The sequence below is a fragment of the Martes martes genome (genome assembly GCF_963455335.1).
Source record: "Martes martes genome assembly, chromosome: 5".
NCBI lineage: Eukaryota > Metazoa > Chordata > Mammalia > Carnivora > Mustelidae > Martes > Martes martes.
The window spans coordinates 20119113-20142970 of NC_137892.1; the positions used below are offsets into that span (position 1 = coordinate 20119113).

The window sequence follows — 23858 nt, forward strand, 5'->3', positions numbered from 1 at the left end:
GGCCTCCGGGCGGGGTCGGCCCGGGCCGCGCAGCCGCAGTGTGGAGGGCGAGCCGGCCCAGCACGTCACAGAAGCCCCGCCCCTTACGCGAAGCGGCGGGAGCGCGCGAGCCTCTGTCACGCAGGCGCGTTCGCGCGGCGTAGGTGGCGCTAGAGGCCGCCGGGGGTTTGTGAGGAGACGGCGCTGCCGCCATTTTGTGGGGTGTTTGTCGCAGCGGCTGGAGAGAGACGACGGCGGTTTGGAGACGTTTCTCGGCCAGAGGGCCTTTTGCTTTTCTGGAGGTGAGGTCTTGGGTGGGTTGGGTGGGCCGTTTCCGTTCTTTTAAGTCTCGAAGCCAGGTGTCGGAGAAACGACCCAGTTCGGGGCCTTGGCGATCGGGGTTTCTTCGGAGCACAGCCCCGCTGGTGGCCTTTGAAACCTAGAGCTGCTCAGGTGCCCCGGTAGGTTTCAAGTCTTGGGGCGGCGGGGCGGCGGTTCTGTTCGCTGAGTCGTCTCTGGTGGCCCCGGCCGCTCGCACCGCGGCTCCAGGAGCCCTGGCTCGTGCCGCCGGCGAGAGCCAGGACCTGCCGGGAAGACCCTTTGAGAGCCGCCCTTGAGGGCTTGTGCAGTGGGAGATCGAGTTCTCCTCAGAGTGCCCGGTCTCTGCCCGTTGGTAGCGTTCCGGGGGTTTTCCAGAGTCAGAGCCTCTAGCCCCAGCTGCGAGTGCGCCAGAGGCCCTGGCCAGGTGCCTGGGGCGGGGTGGGGACCGACTGCGCGTCCGGGGAACTGCAAGTCTGCGAGTCCAGGTGGTGGAGCTGAGCTGTGGAGGGGTTCGTGCCTCGTGCAGCGCTGTTATCTCCCCCCACCACCCCCGCCGAAACGGAGCATAGCGTTGCTGCGCCGATCTGCATTTCCGAAACTTGGGGCTCAGGTTGTCCTTGATTACCTAAGCGCCCCCACCCCCACCCCCCAGCCTGGTCTTGCTTTATAGCCGTCCTGGTGTGACTGTGCTCCGGGCACACACTCCTCCCGGCGTCTCGTTAGCCGTTAAGTGCAGTCCTTCCGGAGCCATCTGATCGGAACTTTCCCCCATTTCCATTTTTTTTTAAGCCCTCCCTGTACATGGGGGCTTAAAAGGTTAAAGCCTCTGCTTTCGGCTCGGGTCATGATCCCAGGGTCCAGGGATCAGGTCCCGCATCGGGCTCTCTGCTCGGCAGGGAGCCTGCTTCCCCCTCTCTCTCTGCCTGCCTCTCTGCCTACTTGTGATCTCTGTCAAATAAAATAAAATAAAAAAAATAAAGCCATGTACACAGCATAAAATCGTGGGGTATGAAAGAGCAGTGAGAGAATCCATTGCTAAGTGGATCCGTTCAGTGAAGGGTGGTGATTCTCACGTCTAAGATTCTTTGCTAATTGAAGGTAGTGTAATAATTATCAATGGTGGGTTTTTTCCCCCCGTTTTGTGTGGATGTCAAGGAACTTTATCTGTAACATGTAGATCTGGGATTCTTCTCTTTGCCTCCTCAGACAGTATTTCTGAACATCAGTTAGGGGAAAACTTCATGACAGCTGGATTAAATTTAAAGTAGTGAACTTGACTAGAGAAATGGGAAAAAAAAAAAAAATCTCTGGCCCTCCCGGGGTGCTGGTTCTTATTTTAATGTTTGGGTATTGATAATTTTGGTGATTTGAGAATTCTGCATTGTTAGAGGTGAGGTGGTTTTGACAGACTGACAGAAGCGGGGGAAACACCCCACAAAGCTAAAGCAGAGATGTTTTCAAAAACAACAATCGTAATGGATAGTCATGGTAATAATCCTCGGTCATCGCATGTAATTTTGCTGGCTGTGATTTAAGAATGCCTAACCAAGCTATTCTGAAGAGTTACTAATGTGGTTAAATGACAGTTGGGGTGATGAAGGGAAGATTTGGAAGAATTCCACTAGAAATACACATTATTTTAGATGGCTTTTCTGTTGGCCTTTGCTTCAAGTGCATTTGTAGTGTCATTCACTTCAGTTTCTCATTTTGAGGGTGACTCTGTCAACTGGAATGCTCACTTAATCATACCCAGTGAGAATCCTAACACGTTTTAGAATTTTTTATTTACCTGACCAATGCCTTCTCTTTTTTTAAAGCAAAAGGTATGATACAAATATTTTCTTAGGGAATACCTCCCAAGAGAATTGCAGCTGCCTCATTTCAAGTCTGTTTTAAATGCATTTGAAATCATTTAAATTTTTACTTGAATGTGTTTGCTTGTTACTGAGTCATTTGGGCAAGCTAAAGGCAGTAAACTAAGCTGAATTTGCTCCATTTTACCTTTTTTTTTCAGCTTTTGAGTTGCAGAGCTCCCCCTTTGAGCAGTTTGGGTATCACTGTTAAAAACTTAACTGCTTTGTAAAAGAATTAAGATGGGGAGCAGCAGATAGTGATTACACTGTTAAAACACAGATCCTGAGCCTGGAAGGAACACACGCATTTGAGGTTGTAGATGGAGGCAGGAAATCAGGGACTGCTCACTATCCTCATCTGATTTCACTGACCATATGCATCCTTGTAGGTTGGTTGGTTTCTTCAGTCATCCCAGATCTACAACAGTTATGTTTTCATTTTAAGACTAATTGCAAGATGATCTGGAAAATAAACTTGTTGGATAGAGAAAATGCATTTATAAATAGATCTTTGTTTTCCTATTCAGTATCTGTGTTTGAATACTGTGTTCTACTCATGTCCTACCTTTTCCCCCAAAGCTTGGAGTCATTCTGAAATTAGAAAAAGGAACTCTAGTGCATTAAAAAAAAAAAAAAAAAGAAAGAAACTTCTGTACCTTTAAAACATCATCCCCTATATTTAGCATCCCTAAGTGTTTCTCTGATTTCAGTTGTCTGTATTACAGAATTTTGCCAAAGCCGTATGACACTTAGGATATTTCTCTTTAAAATAGTCCATAGGGGCACCTGGGTGGCTCAGTGAGTTAAAGCCTCTGCCATCGGCTCAGGTCATGATCCCAGGATCCTGGGATCAATCCCTACATCGGGCTCTCTGCTTGGTGAGGAGCCTGCTTCCTCCTCCTCTCTCTCTCTCTCTCTTTCTGCCTGTCTCTATGCCTGCTTGTGATCTCTGTCAAAGAAATAAATAAAATCTTTAATAAAATAAAATAAAATAGTCCATAAAAGTTAACGTTTTGTTTTAAAGAATTCATCTTAATAACTTGATCAGGAGATCATTTGCTATAAAAAGAAGGTAAGGGGCGCCTGGCTGGCTCAGTCAGTGGAGCGTGCGACTTCTGATTTCCGAGTTGTGAGTTCAAGCCCAACGTTGGGTATGAAGATTACTTAAAAATAGGGGCACCTGGGTGACTCAGTGGGTTAAGACTCTGCCTTCAGCTCAGGTCATGATCTCAGGGTCCTGAGATCGAGCCCCGCATCGGGCTCTCTGCTTGACAGGGAGCCTTCTTCCCCCCTCTCTCTGCCTGCCTCTCTGCCTATTTGTGATCTCTCTCTCTGTCAAATAAATAAATAAAATCTTTAAAAAAAACCTTAAAAATACAATAAAAGTGAATTAAAACACCTCCAGTTATTAATTTCTAGCTAGATATGGTCTGAATCTGAATCGTGGCTCTTTTACTATGTTTACAATAGCAGTTGGCAAAGGGTAGTTGGAGATAAACACCAAACTGAGCATTTATTGAGAAAAATTGAAAGAAAATGTATTATTTATTTATTTTAAAGATTTTATTTATTTGAGAGAGAGAAGAAAGAGAGACAGAGTGAGAGAGCATGGGAGGGAAGGTCAGAGGGAGAAGCAGACTCCCCATGGAGCCGGGAGCCTGATGTGGGACTTGATCCCTGGACTCCGGGATCATGACCCGAGCCGAAGGCAGTCGCTTAACCAACTGAGCCACCCAGGCACCCCAAGAAAATGTATTATTAAGGTCTCACAGTGTCCTGCATCATGTGGTACTAGATTTGTATGCCATTTACAGTCATCTGACATACAATGGAAATGGTGCCCCATGCCTTGGGAAATATCACCCACAAATATTTTAGAACCAGTATGAGCTCATGTGCTGAGTGTTTATATTTAAATACTGTCTAATATTTTATTTACTGAACATATCATCTATACCACTTTTCCTTTCCATTAACAGATGCGGCATTCCAAAAGAACTCACTGCCCTGATTGGGATAGCAGAGAAAGCTGGGGACATGAAAGCTACAGTGGAAGTCACAAACGGAAGAGGAGGTCCCACAGTAGTACGCAAGAAAACAGGCATTGTAAACCACATCACCAGTTTAAAGAATCTGATTGGTAAATTACTTTTGAATTAGTAGGATTTTAACACTAGTAGTTTTAATGATTTCTCATTAGCTTATGTAGCTTTATTTTGTCAGATTTATAATTCATTGAGTCAACAAATACTCAGAAAATGTTTATTGAGTTCCTGTTATAGGCTAGACACTGAACAGGTGCTGAGGCTACAGCTATGAATAAAACAATTCATACTCTTATTTATTGATGTCTGTCTGGGACTGGTGGGAAACAGTTGAGTCCCAGGTGCCAGCAGTGTAGTCAGGGCGGTGAGCCATGAACAATTTAGTCATAGTGATGATAGGATGTCCAGTGAGTGCCTTTAACTGGTATGTAGGAGGAGATATGTATTTTAGGGTGCTCATTTAGGGTTGCACAAATGAGAGATGATGAGGGGGTAGAGAGAGTTAATCCAGATGAGAAAACCAGCATGTGCTGCTTGGGAATGGTAAAGTGCGTGGGGGTTTAGTCACTTAAACTGTATTCTATAGGTCATATTTGTAGATAAGGCAGGTGGAGGTGTGTAGGATTTTTAGAAGCTTGGTTATTGTAAGGACCAGTAATTTAAGAAAGGGCCTCAGTAAAATTTTTCAATAGCATGTGTCCTGTTTAAGTATATGCTTACTGTGTAAAATTTGGAGGTGATACATTTATATAGAATTAAAGAAATTTTAAAGTTCCTAAAGGATTAAAGAAAGGCTAGGTGAGTAGCATTTCTTTCAGTCTGTCTTCCATTAACTTCCCTTTCTCATTTGTTTTGTTGGTTCTATGTTTTCTCCTTGTTTTGTACAGATGTTCCATTGAGACTGTTTGCCAGATTGCTTTCTAAATTAGCCAGCTGGGGTTACTTTAAAAAACAGTATGTAATTTTTTTCCTTCTCCATGCTAAAACAGACTTGTTCTGTGGAACAGTGAGCTTGTTGGTAGTCACTGTAGACTAATCTTTCTTCATCACATACTGTCATATGGGGAAGAGGGAGGGTTTTCACCAGGATGACAATGACCTGAGCTAATTAGTGCACTGCAGAAAAACGTCTGTACCCTTTTATTAACAAATACAAAATGCCCTGTGAAGCTTAACATCATAGTACTAATAATTGATAAGTTTGTTATTGTATATGTAGGAAGGAAGATTTGAGTGATGAACAGTTTTCATGTTCACAGTTAACTACGTAAACATGATAACTACATCAGTCCAATTAACCAGTAAGCCAAGCTGCTGCTTTGACATCGGCACTAGAGGTGTCTCTTGGTAATTGCGCTCCGTAATCTGGAATATTCTTTTTATTTATTTATTTGACAGAGAGATCACAAGTAGGCAGAGAGGCAGACAAAGGGGAGGGAAGCAGGTTCCCTGTTGAGCAGAGAGCCTGATGCGGGGCTCCATCCCAGGACCCCGAGATCATGACCTGAGCTGAAGGCAGAGGCTTATTAACCCACTGAGCCACCCAGGCGCCCCAATAATCTGGAATATTCTAATAGTCTTTTTTTGAAGATTAAGAAACTTTACAGTGATATTTTTTATAAAATAATTGCAGTTACTACAATTCTCTAACTGCAGTAAACTATAAAGAAGGTAACCTTGGCAGGTTGCTAGGCCCCCATTATTTCTAACTATTTGTTCTTAAAAAAAAATTCATTCTTTACAAGTCCTTGCCTCTGATTATTTCCTGCAAATAGGTTCTAAGAAGGGACATTTTTAAGTTAAAGGGTGTGAACTCTTATAAAGCTCTTGCTACATATTCATGTTTTATTTTTCCTAGAAAGTTTGTACCAGATTCTACAACATGTTTTCATGCTCCTACCAGTCTTGGCATTTTGAAAGGCCAAGAATAGTGGTTTTAATTTGAATTTTTAAGGTTTTAGTGAGTTTGTCCAATACATTTTTTTTCTCTTTCAGAGTATTGCACTGATTAGAAGAGCTTTTACTGTGTATCTTTTTTTTTTTTTTTAACCTTTTTTTTTTTTTCATACATATTGCAGAGTGTCTTTTCTTTCTGATTTGTCTTTTGGCGGTAGCCTCTGAATTGGTCTCCGTTGGTACAGGCTTAATTAGTTCTGTACTATATCACTAAGACTCATGTGGCTGTAAACAATGCCTTTGTATATTGTGGTAAAAGTTCTTAAGTGTCTTCTTATGTAACCTAGAGTGTCAAGTCTTAAACCAGTGATTCTCAAATTTGAGAATGAACAGAATCGCCTCAGAGGTATGTTTTAAATGCATATTACCAGATGTAGATTTAGTCATTCTGACCTGGGGCCCAGAGATCTTCATTTTTAATAATTCCATATTTAGATAATATTGAAGAAAGACCACCCTTTGAAAAGGCCATTTTAAACTCTTTAGCCTGGCATGCAAGATTCGCATGATCTGTTCCCTGCTTATTTATTTGCCTCTGTTTGTTCCCCTATGTGGAATATTGTCTTGCTGTAATTGTCTACATACTGTTTTCTGGGCAATACATAGACAACCCATCTCCTAGAACACTGTTGTGATCTGTTAATGTGAGATGGTACTAATGCCATTCTTCTCCCCTGGCATTTCTTCTACTTTCTCCTTTGTCCAGATCTTGACTTCCCTTTAAGATGCAACTCTGCTTTTTTTTATGAAGTCTTCTCTCACTATTTTAAGCGTTTTAAGTCCCATTCCCCACCCCACCCCCATGATCCTAAGCACTCATGCAGCCTTTCAGCATTTCCTGCATTGTCGAGTTTTGTTTTTATGTTAGTAATCTCAAATTGTTCATTTGTTGGCAAGGATTTTGCCTTATATATATTTTTTTATCTTCCACAGGACCTGTGTGGAAATAAAAACGAATGCCCGTAGCCTCATTAGTCTTGGCTATTTTGAAGGACCACAGTGAAATATTCACTGGACGTTCAGTGAATATTTTTAGAATTTAAATCAGTCTGTTCATCTTGTCCACTCTGTCCATACATAGCCTTTATAATTCTGTAGACTTTGTTTACATGATCTCTAAAGCGTGGTTGTTACGGATTGAAGAGGTCCCTCATCTTTCTAGTTTATCCTCATGGCTTTATTTCACCTCATGTTTGTCAATCTGTAGTTTGTTTATGGATTATCTGCAGCTTTAGTTTTATGTACTATTTCAGCTAAAGATTATTAGCATTAGTTTTTTCTGATAGGCTTTGGACTTATATGGAAGGGATGCCTTACAGAATTAAAAAGGATGCCCTTAATAGTGAGGTAATTTCTAGCCTGATGTATTGTAGATTTCTCGCTGACAGTTTGAGGCCAAGTGATCAGATCCCTGACCTAGACCCACATTCTTATTGTAATATCCTGAGTTGTTTCTCCAGTGGTTAGAACCTAAGACTAAAACTGGCAAAAGGGAGAAAAGGGGGTTCTGCATTTCCCTAGCCTGGATTTGATGCCAACCCTGTTGAGTAGGAGTTTAGAGATGCTTTCCTTTTATTTCTGCCTACACCAGCCCCCCTGGGAAAAAGAACAACAGCATATTCTGGGGAAAGAATGAGGTTGGTGAGGGCAACTAGTCAACATCTGTCACTCCATTGCTTGTCAGGATTCTTTTAGCTGATTTGTCTGACTGGGCAGGTGTCCCCTCTCTCCCTCAGTGCTCCATGTGCATCCCTCTTGAAGCTTCGCACTCTGTTGAAGAGGACACCATCCCAGGTAGAGAGGGGGACGGGAAACTGGGCCAATTGAATCTATGTCCTTTTCTTTCCATCAGATCAAGGCTACTTAAGTGGGATCTGTTGACTTCCTGGGGTCTGTGACCTCCATGAAATTCCTTGCAGAGTTTTGTTTACTCATTTGTGCATTTCTTAGGGGAGAGGGTCCGTAGCTTTCTTCAGATTTTTAAAGGGATCTGTAGATTCAGAAGTTAAGCACCATGGCACTAGATGATAAGGTTTCCCATGTAGAATTTTTGAGTATTTTGTAAGCAGGAATGACAGGAAATGAGAAACACAAAGGGAAATAGGGGTGGTGCGGGTGGGTGTTTTGTAATCCTAGGCAAGCAATTACAAGATCCTTTTCTCATTTGTGGGGAATATATTTTAATGTCTTTGGCACATGAGGCAACCTTCAAAAGCTGTGTTGTCTATTTCTCCAAAAGGAAAAACAGAAAGCTAGGAATACAGAGAGGAGAGGAGATGGGATGGGTGATAAGTGTAGTAAAATTGGCCTTTGTAATGGTTAGAATGTGCTCTACAACCACGGCAAGTCCTTTTCCTTCTAGGGATCTTAATTCAGTGATCTGTGAAATGAAAGGACTGGAATACATGTAAGATTCGTGCTAGCTCTAGTACACCTTTCATGAAAGAATTCTGTATGTGCCAGAGATAACTAAAATTCACTTAATATTAAAAGAGAAAGGAATCCTGTTTTTGCCTGCCTCTGATTGTATGTGGCTCTGTGAGGAAAGCAAGTGAGCTTAGTTACAGATGCATATATCATAAGACTGATAAATTGCAGAAGAGCAGTTTTGTGAAGTTTTCCGTTTTAACTGTCTCCAAAAGGTAAAGGGACACGTAGTAAACCCTGAGCATAATAATTTACTCAAGCTTTGTTCCTTGATATGAGGTGTTTGATAGCAGTGCATCTGATGGAGAATGTGAACCCACTTGTTGGCTAAAGCAAAATTATGTCTTAAGTTTGTGAGATAAGTATAAACTAATCCATCAATTTGAGGTTTTTTTCTTTTATTGAGTTAGCTGTTTAACCAGGAATTATTGAATGTTCTGTTTGAACTACACTGCTGCAGAATGAAGAGAATGATTTGAAATCCTTTACTGTGTTCACAGTCATTATTTAGAAGCGAGGTCCTTGAATGAGAGAGATTATCGGGACCGGAGATACGTTGATGAATACAGAAATGACTACTGCGAAGGCTATGTTCCTAGACATTATCATAGAGATGTTGAAAGCAGTTATCGAGTCCACTGCAGTAAATCTTCGGTTCGAAGCAGGAGAAGCAGTCCTAAAAGGAAGCGTAATAGACACTGTTCAAGTCATCAGTCACGTTCGGTATGATTGATTTTGTTTTTATTTGGGTGGATGTTTATTTGTGTGTAAAAGCTCTTAAGAAGCCAGTAAGTTTGAAAAAGTTTATATATACATATAATATTATTTGGATATATTATAATTGTGTTTATATTATTTGAGTCCTTAAAACATCCAGATTCTCATAGCTAATCTGTATTTATTAGGTAGCCTTCATTTTCCCACATTTACTCATTTTCTGCAGTCCAGATCATGAGTTCTTGATTTTAATATTAAAAATATTTTTAAGTTTTGTAATAAAATCTTATGAAAAGATGAAGCACCCATCTTTTCTTTCATTTTGAGCTATTTATTTATTTATTTATATTTTTTACTTTAAAAGAAGCCCTTTTCCTGAGAGTTGGAAACAAACCTAGAACATTGCACTGGCGGATACTTAACTGTTGTTACTCTCTAGGTAGGGAAGTCCCAGAGTACAGTGCATCATTGTCCGTAGCTAGTTCCATTGAAATTCTGAAATGGGTGCTGAATGGGAAATGAATTAGCCAAAAGCATGCCTCTTTTTACACTCAGACATCTTCACCTGTTTAATCAGTAAACTTTGAATAAATTATTTTCTTCCCCAAGTTTTCTTCAGTAGTGCTAGCTTTGATTATTAGATTGAATGCTGAAATTAACTAGCTTTAATTTCCCCTTTTACTTTATGTATATTTTAAAATATTGCTAAATAAACATTCCAACTAATCTTGACATTTTAAAACCTTTTCCTGACAAACTAGACCTCTCAGTTCACAGCATATGCTATTGTAGAGCAAGAGATTAGTAGATCATGACATTGCATTCTTTAAATTTCAGACTTCAATTAAATCAGTATTTTAAAGAGACAATTGTGTTGTTTTTTTCTATTGCCACTTTAAGTATCTTATCTGAAAATCTGTTCCTTGCCATGTTTTTCTTCTGTAACATAAACTGTGCCCTGTGAATTTCTGGGGACTGAATTTGAAATTGCTCCTGCCAACTGTTCGTGGCCTGGTGCTTATCTGAATGCCTGAATATCTCCCCGCTGAATGAATTGCGTATTCTGCCCTGAATTCACTCTGATATATTGATTGGCTGGACGATCTTGGTGCTGCCCACTTGCCGTTCCAGAAGAGCCACCGAAGGAAAAGATCCAGGAGTATAGAGGATGATGAGGAGGGTCACCTGATCTGTCAAAGTGGAGACGTTCTAAGAGCAAGATGTATAGAATATTTTTCAACACTTTTTTAACTTTGCAGACAGAATAATCTTTTTAAGAATAGTTTGTCAGCGGGGGGCTAAAGAACTCTTCATTGCTTTTTTGTTTTGTTTTTTGTGGGTTTGTTTGTTGTTTTGTATTTCTTCTTTTCTGTAGAATTTAAAATATTTCTACTCTAAAGTTCCAAAATAATCAATGGAATTTGAGATTAGAGCAAGAAAGATAGCTCTATCTAATTGTTTTTGTAGCAGCTGAAAATAAAATAATTTGAGTGCTGGAACCTTAGTTATGCTTTGATAGAGATCATTTGAAAATATTCCACACTTAAGTATTCATTGTTTGAATAACTAGATAATTTGATATCAGGTACTTACTCGTCTTTCTCCTCCCTTACTTTAGATGAAATCGTGGACACTTTGGGTGAAGGGGCCTTTGGCAAAGTCGTAGAGTGCATTGATCATGGCATGTAAGTTGTTTTTTCTTTTTTGCACATTCTGCTATTTCTTGGGAAGGATCCATCATTTAGATGAAATGGTATTTTAGGTATTAGCCATGGCTTTTCCTGGGTGGTGTAAATACCCAGAATTTCTTGAACTGTGTCTGTATCAAGAATGCTGACAAATTCAGGGGCGCCTAGCTGGCTTATTTGGTGGAGTGTGCGACTCTTGATCCCCAGGTTGTGAGTTTGAGCCCCAGGGCAGGTGTAAAGATTACTTAAAAATAAAATCTTGTAAACAAAAACCTGACAAATTCTATGGATGGTGTTTGTTGAAATTAAAGTTGGGTCTTCAAGTGAAGGGGTTTCCTAGAACTTGGGCCTTGACCCTTATGTGAGATTTAGAGTGCTTTGCTTTAGTTTTGAATAGCAGAGACAATAAAGCTTTTCTAATCTCAGTGGGAAACATGTATTCCCCATCTGAAAATCACGCAGTGGAAGAAATGGCCTAGCGAAAAGCAGTCTACCCTGGAGTGTCATTAAAGAGTGGAAGGGAACATCTTCTGTTGAAAAGGTTTTGGAATGGGGTGCCTGGGTGGCTCAGTGGGTTAAAGCCTCTGCCTTCGGCTCAGGTCATAATCTCAGGGTCCTGGGATTGAGCCTCGCATCAGGGAGCCTGCTTCCTTTTCTCTCTCTCTCTCTCTGTCTGCCTCTCTGCCTACTTGAGATCTCTGTCAGATAAGTAAATAAATGAATCTTTAAAAAAATAAAATAAAATTTCTTGAGATTCCAAATTGTATTTGAGATACTCCAATTAATGATACTCAGTTGAGTAAGTAGAAATCTTTGCAAATTTTGATACTTATTTGACCTAAATACAAAAGTTAATTGGAAATGTGTCTTGTATTGGGTTGGTTTGGACTTAAAAAAAAAAAAGGAGTACATGGGGGCGCCTGGGTGGCTCAGTGGTTGAGCGGCTGCCTTTGGCTAAGGTCACAGGGATCGAGCCCTGCATTGGGCTCCCTGCTGAGCGTGAAACCTGCTTCTCCCTCTTCTGCTTCCCCTGCTAGTGTTCCCTCTCTCACTGTGTCTCTCTCTATCAAATAAGTGAATAAAATCTTAAAAAAAAAAAAAAAAAGAATACGTGTATTCATAAACATACTTCAAGTGCTTAACCTAAGATGTTTCCTTTTTTGGGACTCCTAGGTGGCTCAGTGGGTTAAAGCTTAATCTGACTTCAGCTCAGGTCATGATCCCAGGGTCCTAGGATTGAGCCCCACATCAGGCTCCCTGCTCAGCAGGGAGTCTGCTTCCCCCTCTCTCTCTGCCTGCCTCTCTGCCTACTTGTGATTTCTTTCTATCAAATAAATAAATAAATAAATAATAGCTTTAAAAAAAAAAGGTGTTTCCTTTTTTTTAAAGATGACATGTAATCTGTAAGTTGAAAGTATACAAGTGTTCATTGTAATTACTGAAGTAGTGTTAGCTAACAGCTTTATTAATTTTTCATTCCTAGAGCTAAAAAGCACTGAGAACTTGGGTCATCACATAGTATCACATAGATGATACTAGGAGTTTTGTCATAGAAGTTTCATAGCAACTCTTTGAGGTCTTGAGATAAATGCGAAGTGTCATAGGGAGATTATCATGAAAATAAGTTTTTAATGATTTATCAGGGCACAGCTTCACTGGGGCTTTTTGAAAACAGTGAATTGGAAACCACCAGACTTAGTAAAAAAGTTTGCTCTCCAGCCACTAGAAAACTCAAGGTTGGTTTGTTCAGTTTACAGTCTGGGGCACATGTCTTTTTTTTTTTTTTTTTTTAAGGTTAATTTATTTATTTTGATGGAGACTGAGGGAAGGGACAGAGGGAAAGCAAGAATCTCAAGCAGACTCTGCGGTGCTCACCTAGCAAGACGTGAGGCTGGATCTCATGACCCTGAGATCATGACCTGAGCCGAAATCGAGTTGGCTGCTGAATGGGCTGTACTACCTAGGTGCCCCCTATGGCACATATCTTAATATACTAAGGGAGGTGTGAAGTTTTCTTTTCTTGTATAAAGTGGAAGGACCAGAGTTGTTTTTTTTTTTAAAAAAAAGGCTTGAGTGCTGGTTCATCTTCAGGAAGATCAGATTTAGAAAAGAAGACGAAAGCAATTTGAAGAAATCCATTTCCTCAAGAGCATGCGTGACTTGATATGTTTTAGAAAGTATTACAGATACCCTGATCTAAAGCTTGTGCCCCACACTAGCTGTTTCTCTTCACTTGAGTCAGTGAATATAGTAAACATTTTCCTGGCTTCATGACTTACTGATGGTCTCTCCTTTGTTTAAACATGTTCACTTTTCCTCCCAAATCTTACAGACTGGTAGCTGTTTTTCAGGGCTCAGTCATGTGTCAGCTTCTTCTCTGAATAAGTTTGAGCCTCTTCTAGCCCCCTAATTGTTAGGCTCACCCATCTCTTCGCTGTGTAGTAGCTCATACGAAGCACTTCTGACCTCGTAAGTTGTTCATGTGTCTGTTTTTTCCGTTAGACTGAGGAGCATAGGGACAAGCCTTATCTTCATCACTAACACCTGTGCGCCTTCCAGCACAGGGTGGGTCTGAGCATATGCTTTTAGCAGTAGCATGTTCTATTTGAGGTTTTATTTTTATCTTTTTTTTTTTAACTTTTGTATGAAGTCTAGGTAAATGTAGAATTCTGAAAACGTTAAAATTTGAGAGTATTAAGGAATTAATTGCTTTATAGAAAGTGTGTTTTGTCAGGTTGTTTTGAAAGGATGTTATATGGGATTGGATATAAGATGTCTTGAAAGACTTTAAGAACGATAACAGAGGGGCGCCTGGGTGGCTCAGTGGGTTAAAGCCTCTGCCTTCGACTCAGGTCATGATCTCAGGGTCCTGGGATCGAGCCCCGCATCAGGCTCCCGCCTGCTTCCTCCTCTCTGCCTGCCTCTCTGCCTAGTTGTGATTTCTCTCTGTCAAATAAATTAAAAAAAAAAAAAAAAAAAGGAACGATAACAGAGTAATTGATACTCAGTAAGATTATGCCTTAGAGGACGCATGTCTTCATCCTGCTCCTGTACATAAATGATTTTCATCTTAATTTTGTTTTTAAGGGATGGCATGCATGTAGCGGTGAAAATTGTAAAAAATGTAGGTCGATACCGTGAAGCAGCTCGTTCAGAAATCCAAGTATTGGAGCATTTAAATAGTACTGATCCCAATAGTGTCTTGTAAGTATAAACTTGAACTGTGATCTGTCCTATTGCTTAAAATAACCAGAATTCTGTGAACTGACTTGTTTTTATTTTGATCTGTTTTAGCCGATGTGTCCAGATGCTAGAATGGTTTGATCATCATGGTCATGTTTGTATTGTGTTTGAACTACTGGGACTTAGTACATATGATTTCATTAAAGAAAATAGCTTTCTACCATTTCAAATTGACCACATCAGGCAGATGGCATATCAGATCTGCCAGTCTATAAATTGTAAGTATACTTGATAAATTTTAAACACCAGAAAATTAACAGTTTTCATTGTATAAGCAACATGTCAAAACATTGTTACTAAAAATACACATTACAGGTAAAGATGAAACTCCTATACCCACTATTAATCTTCAGTGTCCCCCAATACAGATGAAATATGTAAGTGAAACTAATAATGTCTTTTTGTTCTCTTGTAGTTTTGCATCATAATAAGTTAACTCATACAGATCTGAAGCCTGAAAATATTTTATTTGTGAAGTCTGACTATGTAGTCAAATATAATTCTAAAATGGTAAGTTACAGATTTAATTTTGGTGGTGGTTTTAAAAATTAATTTGTTTTGGTGATCTTGGATGAGGAATTTTATTTTCACTTCTGAGGCTGGTTATATCCTGATATTTAACCAAAAAAGGATAATCCTTCTTTACCTTTCTCATGGAGTTATGTTGAAAATCAAAAAGATAATTCATGTGCATGCCTTTTGAAGTGCTGTAAAGTGCAGTGTCTTTACTGATCGATCTTCATGTTGACTCAACTGTATTTTTCTAGAAACGTGATGAACGCACATTGAAAAACACAGATATCAAAGTTGTTGACTTTGGAAGTGCAACATATGATGATGAACATCATAGTACTTTGGTATCTACACGGCATTACAGAGCTCCAGAGGTCATTCTGGGTCAGTGGACACCACCCTTCCTGATACTATAATTAAGAGATTTTTTTTTTCCTCCACATCTTTTATTAGGGGACAGGTAGGGGGATGGGTGTGATTTTCTTAGTATACAGAAAACAGATTATCTGTTCTAAGAAAAATTGTCTGGACATGGCTACAAATACTTTTGCTGAATGGGAAAAATGTGATACCATCTGTAAAGACATTCCAGGTGGTTGGTTTTTGTTGTTGCTTTTAATTTTTACTTTTTTAATTTATGTATGTGTGCATGCTCGCTCCATGCCCAGCATGGAGCCCAGTGTAGGGCTTGAACTCACATCCCTCAGATCAAGCAAGACCTGAGCTGAAATCAAGAGTTGGACGCTTAACTGAGCCACTCAGGTGCCCCCAAGTGATTTTTTTTTTTTTAAAGATTTATTTATTTATTTGACAGAGATCACAAGTAGGCAGAAAGGCAGGCAGAGAGAGAGGGAGAAGCAGGCTTCCCGCCGAGCAGAGGGCCCGATGCGGGGCTCGATGCCAGGACCTTGAGATCATGACATGAGCCAAAGGCAGAGGCTTTAACCCACTGAGCCACCCAGGTGCCCCCCAAGTGATTATTTTTTAAGCAAGTTAACCACACAAGATCATAAAAGGGCAAGTTCTAGTGACAAAGTATGTCACGGCAGTGTGAAGTGATGGGGGTACCAATTTTCACGTTACAAAAGCATGGTGCTGTAGAAATGCTAAAGGTCTGGTTGGCAGACATGTAGGTAAAGGGCAGATGGAGTTCAAGAAGAAAGAGGGGCCAATCTAAGAGGAGCAGTTTGATAATCCTTGACTTGAGAAAGATTAAAGAAGAAAATTACTTTAAGGTACCGAGTTTTTAAAAAAGAGGGAGTTCTATAAGGGAGTGCATATCTTACATATCAAAATGTCAGAGACCAGGTCTTGTTAATAGAGTAGGGAAGTGTCAGAGAGGAGATTGGGGGTTCAGAGACCATGGGAGGAAGTTCAGATCAGGTGCTCTTGAGACATGGTTACATGGAATATAGGCTTGTTAGCAAAAAGGTCCAACTGAGGTTGAATAGAACATTTTTGCAGAGTCCGTTTGTACTTTTCACCTTTTTGTGTGCAACGAGAGTTGGTAGTTCAGAATAAGAGTAGGAAAACAAACTAACAATTTTTACTTAGAGTGGAGGATTGCTAAAGGCATAAGGAAATTGAGAATATTAGGCAGTGCTGGCCAGTAGAACTTCCCATGTTTCTGTGGAAATGTTCTATATCTGCGGTGTCCAGTATGGTAGCTGTTCACCACATGTGGACTACTGCGTACTTGGAATGTAGGTAGTGTGACTGAGATACTGTATTTTAAATTTTATGTTAGTTTAAATGTTAGCTGTAAATAGCCTCATGTAGCTGGTGGCTTCCGTGTTGGACAGCACAGGTCTTGAACTTGTCTTTGAAATGTATGATAATAGGATTTCTGCTTAGTATGGTCTGCAAGGACCTATTGTGTTGCAATAGTTTAGAAAGTGTATTCATGGTTGAGGACTAAAGGCTTTAATGAGGGCAAAAGAAGTTTGGGAAGAGTCTATGGACAGAGAGCTATTTTCAGATCTTGAAAGGATACAGCTTCCTATGTTGTCAATTTTAAGATGCAGATTACCCCCCACACACACAATACAAAGTAACTGGCATTTTTTTTTGTTATTAGTACATTAAATAGTTGTGTGTCTTTCTGTTAACGGCCTCCTAGATTGGGTAAAATACAGTAATTCTTAAGAATGACCATAACACAGTTCCAAGTATGGCCATAACTAAATAGCTGCTATAAATCTGGAATTGGGGTTCTTGCCCTTGAGGAAAAGAAGTCAGCAGATTGGGCAACTAGAAGGGCCCTTTGTGTTTCTGGATTACTGATCCTGAGGATTGAGGCAGAATTAGATTGAAGAGGAAGATGAAATCAGGGGCTGCCATTGAGGAGGGCAGTTGGTCACCTGCCTTGCGCGTTGGTAGTAAATGGATGAAGCTGAAGAGAGGTAGGTAGACATGAATGGTGGGAAATCCCAAAGAGTCCGAGCGCTGACTTCCCAGAGAATGGGATGGTTTAGAACGGTGTGTGGCAGAAGGTTATGGTCATCTGGGAACAAAGCTGCTTTGGAAGATAGGAGTGGCTGGAGAAGAAAACCTTCATTTTTGGTCTAAGATCTATCATTTGCAGATTTCTTTATGTGTCACTGTATGTAGAACCCATTTGTTACCCATTTGTTCAGATGGTAGTCATTGTGAGCATTAACGAAAATGACTAAATCAAGAAATTAAGTAAATAAGATGACTAAGTCATAGTCAAGTTTTTGAATGTGTTTTTCATTACTGAAAGTAATTAGGGTGTCTTTTACAGTAGGTTTTATTTATACATTATTTTGTTAAATACTTGATCTTTAAAAGATGAAAACATCTGTACGGTTTACTTTTTTTCTCCTTTCCAATTAAGTACAGGCTTAAGAAGACTAGGTATTTTATTCTTTCCTGAATGGTACTGCCATTGAGAATCGTGAAGGAGAAGGTATACGTGAACTCACGTACCGACAGCCTGAAAAGTACATACATAAGTAGAATAAGTAGATCCTTGTGAACTGTAAATGGCTGTATAATTCTGCTTATACTAAAGCTGCTTACAATACCATTACAATCTTTATATAATTTATGTAAAATTGTATTTTTTTAATGCAAGAAATAAACTCTGCCTTTAAGCTGATAATAATAAATGGTTAGTAATTACATTTTGAGGATGATTGTCAACCTATATTTGCTATAAAAATGTGAATTTTCCTGGAGCAACCGTGAACTGGGTATAACCGTGCTCCCCATTGCATGTGGTTCAGAGATGATGGAGTATTTGTACAAATCGGTAGTTACACATGGAAAATAGTTGCTAGCCCTTTTCTTATTTTACATAAAATGCCCCCACCCCCAGATTAAAGCACTGACTTGTAAGTATGTGGAGAATTATGAGAACATACTGAGTAACATTTTATATAAAACTGGAAATATAAACCCTAAGTTTATGTCCTATTCTCCCAAATGGACTAGGTGAAAAGGGCCCCCATACAGGGAAGGCTGTAGGGTATTGGCAATTAAAAATTGTTGCATATAAAAGTGTTGCGTTTGGGGGGCACCTGGGTGCTCCGTTGGTTGAGCGTCTGCCTTCAGCTCAGGTCGTGGTCCTGGGGTCCTGGGATCCAGCTCTGCGTCAGGCTCCCTGCTCAGCAGGGAGTCTGCTGCTTCGTCTACTTGTGTGTGTGCGCTCACGCGCTCTCTCTCTCTCTCTCTCTCAGATTAATTAAAAACAAAATAAGTATGTGTTTTTGTTTTTACAGCTTTAGGTTGGTCCCAGCCTTGTGATGTTTGGAGCATAGGTTGCATTCTTATTGAATATTACCTTGGTTTCACAGTCTTTCAGGTATGTATTTAATAAATAGCATTTCATAATTCTCAGTGTTAAAGGCATATGAAAATTTAGGCCTCCATATTGACAAGTTGCTGTAGTGTTCTTCTTAAGGTTAAAATTTACATATGGAAAATGGTCATTCTTCTCTAAAACCAGAATTGGGGGAACTACTCTTGGTGAATGGTCATAGTGCATTTTGCATGTGATTGGAGTTGATATTGTCTTGTGTTCCCATTTTTTTATTGAGTTCCTGCATAAGTTTGTATTAGTGTTATTGTAGTCGGCTTTAATTCCATTCTGGTTATGTTGACTGTCAGCACGGCCATGACCAAGTCACTTAGTCCTTTTTATAAAGCGATTCAGGAAGAATAAGTTGTATTTGAGATGTTTGTATTAAGCATCTGTGACCCCCTCAGCACATTTCAAGGCACTTGGGTGTATAAAGATGAAAAGACAACATCTCTGTCCTCAAGGAAGTCGTGCAAAAGATAGACATGGGAGAGCTTACAATACAGTGTGGTGTATCTGCTCTCATGGGACAATGTGGAAAGTGTAGTGGGAACCCAGGAAAGATGGACAGTTCGATTCCTCTGAAAAGGCGTCACTGAGGAGGTATGGGGAGTTTAAGCCAGCGCTAGAAGGAAGATGAAAACCAGAGAATGTGGAGGTCGGCTCAGGAAGAGGAAGCTGGACCCATAAATGTGTGGAGGCAAAAAAGAACGTACTCTGGTTGGGGAACTGTAAACAGTGCTGTCAGAATCTTGCATAAGTGGGAAAGTGGGAAAATGATGCAGCGAATGACTAATGGACCTGTTTGGATAGAAAGGTACTTACTTCCTAGAAGTTAGTGTTATCCAGAGTGTAGACCAATCCAAAGTGAAAATGATTTTGTGAGTTTGTCATTCTGGCATTTATTTGGAGATTATTCCTCCAGGTTTTTTGTTTGTTTTTGGTACTAAAATGTCCCTTTTAAGGAATGATGATAATGGTTGTTGGCAGTTGGTTTTTTTTTTTTTTTTTTTTAATTAAAATCCTTACTTGGCAAAACAAAGCAGGAAACCTTGTTTAAGTCCCTGCTTTCTTCTGTCATAATTCTTCTTAAATCTGAAATTTAACCGTCTTCTAGAAGCTTTAAGTTGTGTAAGCATTGACAAAGTTTCAGTAGGGTTGTAATGTGGTCGAAGTGTTGTGATCTGTTTTGGGAGTGATGGGGGTGCCAGTTGGGCACATTCTGCTTCCTGTTTAGGATGACTTGAAGTCAGGGGTGATGCAGGGTGAAGGGGAAGTGTGAGGAGTTCAGAGTCACTTGGGTGGTGGCTGTGGTAGAATGTGTGTCTCTGCTTGTGGGGCCTGTCACCAGCCTTCTCCTGTTGCTAATCCCTAGCAATCCTGTTAAAAGTACCCTGAGTTTATAGACAAGTTTGAGATCTAGAACCATGGTGACAAGTGAGTTCTTGGAGGTGGTGTATCTGGTTTGTGGCAGTAAGCTGAGGATCAGAAAAAGTTGAGCAGACAGTTTGCCACCTTCATTCTGATACCTATAAAAGTTGCTTCCCATGATTTGTGAGTGTAATCACTCTGAGGTCTTAAGTGCAGATCATTAACACTTGAGGAGACATGTTTTCTGTTTTAAGTTCCACACTCCAAAATAGTCTTAAACTAAGGAATTCTTTTTTAAATGTGGAACTAGCTTTTTGCCACATCTGTTGCAAGAATGAAGACTGTTCTGAGCAATCACTCTGAAGGGATGCACTATTACTGCAAAGAGCCCCAGAGGAACCCGGCAAAGGGACTTCAGTTACATCAATGTAGAACTTGGTCTCCTTGGAAAGAAGGAGACGGCGCCAGGTTGACAAATGGTGGGGAAATGCCCTTAACTGTAGCCAGTTCTTTCTTGTCTGTAGTTCTTTGTAGAACATGAGCAAGGGTGTTACACTGGGCTAATGGAAGATGAGGTCTGTGTGTGCTCATTTCCCCATCAGTGTTGTTCAGGAGCATGGTTTTCTTGTTGAATATGACATTTCTTGGGTGAAAATACACCAGAAGGGTTTGGATGAGGCTAGGTGTTGAGGGTTCAGTATCTCTCAAGCCCAGAAAGATGAGTTAATTGTAGAAGGAAATGACCCTGAACTTGTATCAAATGAGCTGCTTTGATTCAGCAAGCCACAACAGTTAAAGACAAGGTATCAGAAAATACGGACTGGTGTCTATGATTCTGAAAAAGGAACAGTTCACTGCAGGCTGGTGATTAAGATCTAAGTTGTCCAGCCAGCTACAGAAACAGCAAGATGCCAGATGACCTTTTAGAGTCTCTTGTGGTATTCTTTTTTTCTCCCCCCCCCCCCCCAGTTTTTTTTCCCCCGTGCTTGTGGTGTTCTAGAAACATAAAGATAAAAGTGTGGAGCTAGTATTACCTGCTCCTGTCATGGATTTGGGACTCCACGTGGTGGAGGTGGGGTGCTAGGAACAGTAGTTGATAGATTTTAAAAAGCATTACCCACAGCCTCCGCTCTTCAGACTGAGAGTTGGCAAATGATACCCGCCTGATGCCTGCTTTAAAAAAAAGGATGTGACAGAGACCATTTGTGGCCAGGTAGGCCTAAAATAGTTACGTTTGCACCTTCACAAAAGTTTGCTGGCCTCTGATCGGAGAGCTCACCATCTCAGCTGTAAGTGTGCGGGGTCTCTCCAGCCAGAGCTCTGCTCCTGTGTGACTTAATAATATGAGTTTTGACTTAGGCCCATAATTCACCTTTCCTCATTTACGAGCTAGTATCTCAGCTTCTTGGACACGCACATTCCCATATACGGAGCTCAGGATTGTTGTGAGAATTACTGGCCCTGGATTTTTATTGCCTGAAGAGAGTAGATGTTAACATGTTGCTTTTCACTGGTGAGTGGAGGCCAGTTTGGGGCCAGCAGCTGAGTAAGTGAGGAGACCAGTTTTCTGGTACTCTGTCCTAGTCGTTTTTCAGCAAACAGTGCATGAATTGAAAATAAGTAAGGAAAACGTTCAGTTTCACATTATATTCCATGTCTTCTGCTATACAGAACCTTACTGTTGGGTATCAGAAAGACTTCGGTTTTACTGGTTTGCACAGAGAATATGGCTCATTCAGTATTGTTCCATCTTTGAAGTAGAGTGTAATATCAGCCGTGCAGCTGTCTAATCTAGCCGTTTGTGTCAATGCTGTTTTCTTGTATTTTCCTTTATTGTGCGTGTAGCATAAGAGAAAGTGCTAAATTCGTTTTTCTTACATGTTTTAGACTCATGATAGTAAAGAGCACCTCGCAATGATGGAACGAATACTAGGACCCATACCAACACACATGATTCAGAAAACAAGGTACGTGTAGTGCCCTGTATTCAACTACAGAGAACCCAACTTTGGTGTCAGTGCTTATCCCAAGGACTTCAGATTTGGATTCTTTTCCCCCAGACAGTCAAATTTTTAAAAAGTAATGCAGTATTTACCTCGTGATCTAGTAAACAAAGGTGGTGTTTTTTACGTTCAGGTTAACCTTTGCATAAATGTTTTCCTAACTTGATAAAACATAATACAGAGAGTAGTAAAAAGAGCTTGATCTTGGAGTCCTCTTGATCTGTTTGTATTCCGGACTACTGCTAGCTAGATGTCTGCCTTTGGACAAGATGCTAGAGTGGTTTGCAAACAGAACTTCGCCACCGCTTCCCAGATCTAGTGAAATCTGAATTCAGAGGACTGGATCCGGAGGCCAACGCTGGTCTGTGTATGGTACTCATGAGCCACTTAGGTGGGTCGCTGAAACCCCCGAGGGCGTGAGAATGAGGAGGATGCACCGTGAAGTATCTGATCTGTAACTGCTGAGATTTGAAAAAATTGTATGCGTCTGTATGTGTGTCTGCAGAGCCGTCCATGCTCCCATCTGTTCCAGTGGGGGCAGGGTAAACATGTGGCTGCTCTTCTGTTGTTTTTACTGACCCAACTTTTTCTCATAGAAAACGCAAGTATTTCCACCATAACCAGCTAGACTGGGATGAACACAGTTCCGCTGGCCGATATGTTAGGAGACGCTGCAAACCATTAAAGGTAAAAAGAAAAGATACAAGGTGGTTTAAAAAAATGTTTTTAAAAATTATTTTTAAATCTCTTTCTTAAACAGACATTTTTTCCCCCAGGAATTTATGCTTTGTCATGATGAAGAACATGAGAAACTATTTGACCTAGTACGAAGAATGTTAGAATACGACCCAGTGAAAAGAATCACCTTGGACGAAGCCTTGCAGCATCCTTTCTTTGACTTATTAAACAAGAAATGAAATGGAAATCAGTGGTCTTACTATATACTTCTCTAGAAGAGATTACTTAAGACTGTGTCAGTCAACTCTAAACATTCTAATATTTTTGTAAACATTAAATTATTTTGTACAGTTAAGTGTAAATACTGTATGTTTTGTATCAATAGTATAATTACCTTGTTAAGCAAGTATGGTCTTGATAATGAATGAACTATAAAAGTTAAAATTAATTTTCCTTTTTGAAATTAATTACCATTTTTAAAAATCTTTGGAATATTCTTTGTGTCCAGTGATAAATGTGATTGATCTTGTCTTTTGTACATGGAGGTCAACTCTTTGAAGTGATTTTTTTGAGTAAAAGGCAATCTTGACTACTTTATTCTTAATGAATATTCTTTATATACCTCAAATTCAAAACTTTTCATAACTTTTAAGTTTTTTCTGTAATTGTTGAACAAGTAATAAGTATTAACTCCCAATAGGCAGGTATTGGAAACCAAAACCCATAGGAAAATGTTTACTCTTGGAATTTCATTAAATTTTAAGAATTGTGTTCTGTCTTCAGTGGGTGATGTCAGTGATGATAAGTAGCGCTCGTGGAAAGGCCTCCAGTTTGTCCATCGTGACAGGTTGTTTGATAAAACCACATACACTCTTCATTTAACATTCAAGTCTAACTGGCAGGTCACAAACAAATAGGAATTCTGATGCCTGAGGATTTAATTTTTAATTCCACATGGAGGAGTTTTTGAAATCATGGAACATCAGTTTCCACATCACATGAAGTAGTAAGTAAATACTTGAGCCTCAGCCTATGAGGATTAAGGTCATGAAGCAGTTTAGATTTCTGTTACATCTCTAGTGGAGCAGAAGAACGATTTGCTTGGAAAACACCTGGGAAGAAACCTCTGCTGAATATTCCAGACCATAATTGGCTAACCCGAGAAACTTTTTGTCTGCCTATAGGAGTTTTTTCTTAGTTACCTGTCTTCACAGTAGAAACTATATGGTAAGTGTTACTTA

The 23858-nt window shown here is 40.1% G+C and overlaps 1 protein-coding gene across 2 annotated transcripts; it reads left to right on the plus strand.

Moving 5' to 3' along the window:
• Positions 1–92: 92 nt before the first annotated feature.
• Positions 93–23388, plus strand: CLK4 (CDC like kinase 4). 2 transcript variants are annotated; one of them, XM_080804509.1, is made up of 14 exons: positions 167–281; positions 4133–4293; positions 5086–5152; positions 9082–9304; positions 10430–10520; positions 10917–10983; positions 14074–14190; positions 14281–14447; positions 14645–14739; positions 14997–15126; positions 18486–18568; positions 21824–21903; positions 22536–22626; positions 22716–23388. In XM_080804509.1, exons 2-14 carry the CDS (start codon positions 4191–4193, stop codon positions 22854–22856), a joined length of 1455 nt encoding a protein of 484 aa, XP_080660635.1. In that variant the 5' UTR covers positions 167–281; positions 4133–4190; the 3' UTR covers positions 22857–23388. The 2 variants fall into 2 exon arrangements, with proteins under 2 accessions (XP_080660634.1, XP_080660635.1); XM_080804508.1 differs by lacking the exon at positions 5086–5152 and having other exon boundaries at positions 93–281.
• Positions 23389–23858: the final 470 nt, after the last annotated feature.

Excerpts from the sequence above, each read along its gene's own strand:
- CLK4 (XM_080804509.1), top strand. The coding sequence starts at position 4,191 with ATGAAAGCTACAGTGGAAGTCACAAACGGAAGAGGAGGTCCCACAGTA. Across the intron at positions 9,305-10,429 it reads CAAGTCATCAGTCACGTTCG|AAGAGCCACCGAAGGAAAAG; the intron begins GTATGATTGATT and ends TTGCCGTTCCAG. Across the intron at positions 15,127-18,485 it reads AGCTCCAGAGGTCATTCTGG|CTTTAGGTTGGTCCCAGCCT; the intron begins GTCAGTGGACAC and ends TTGTTTTTACAG.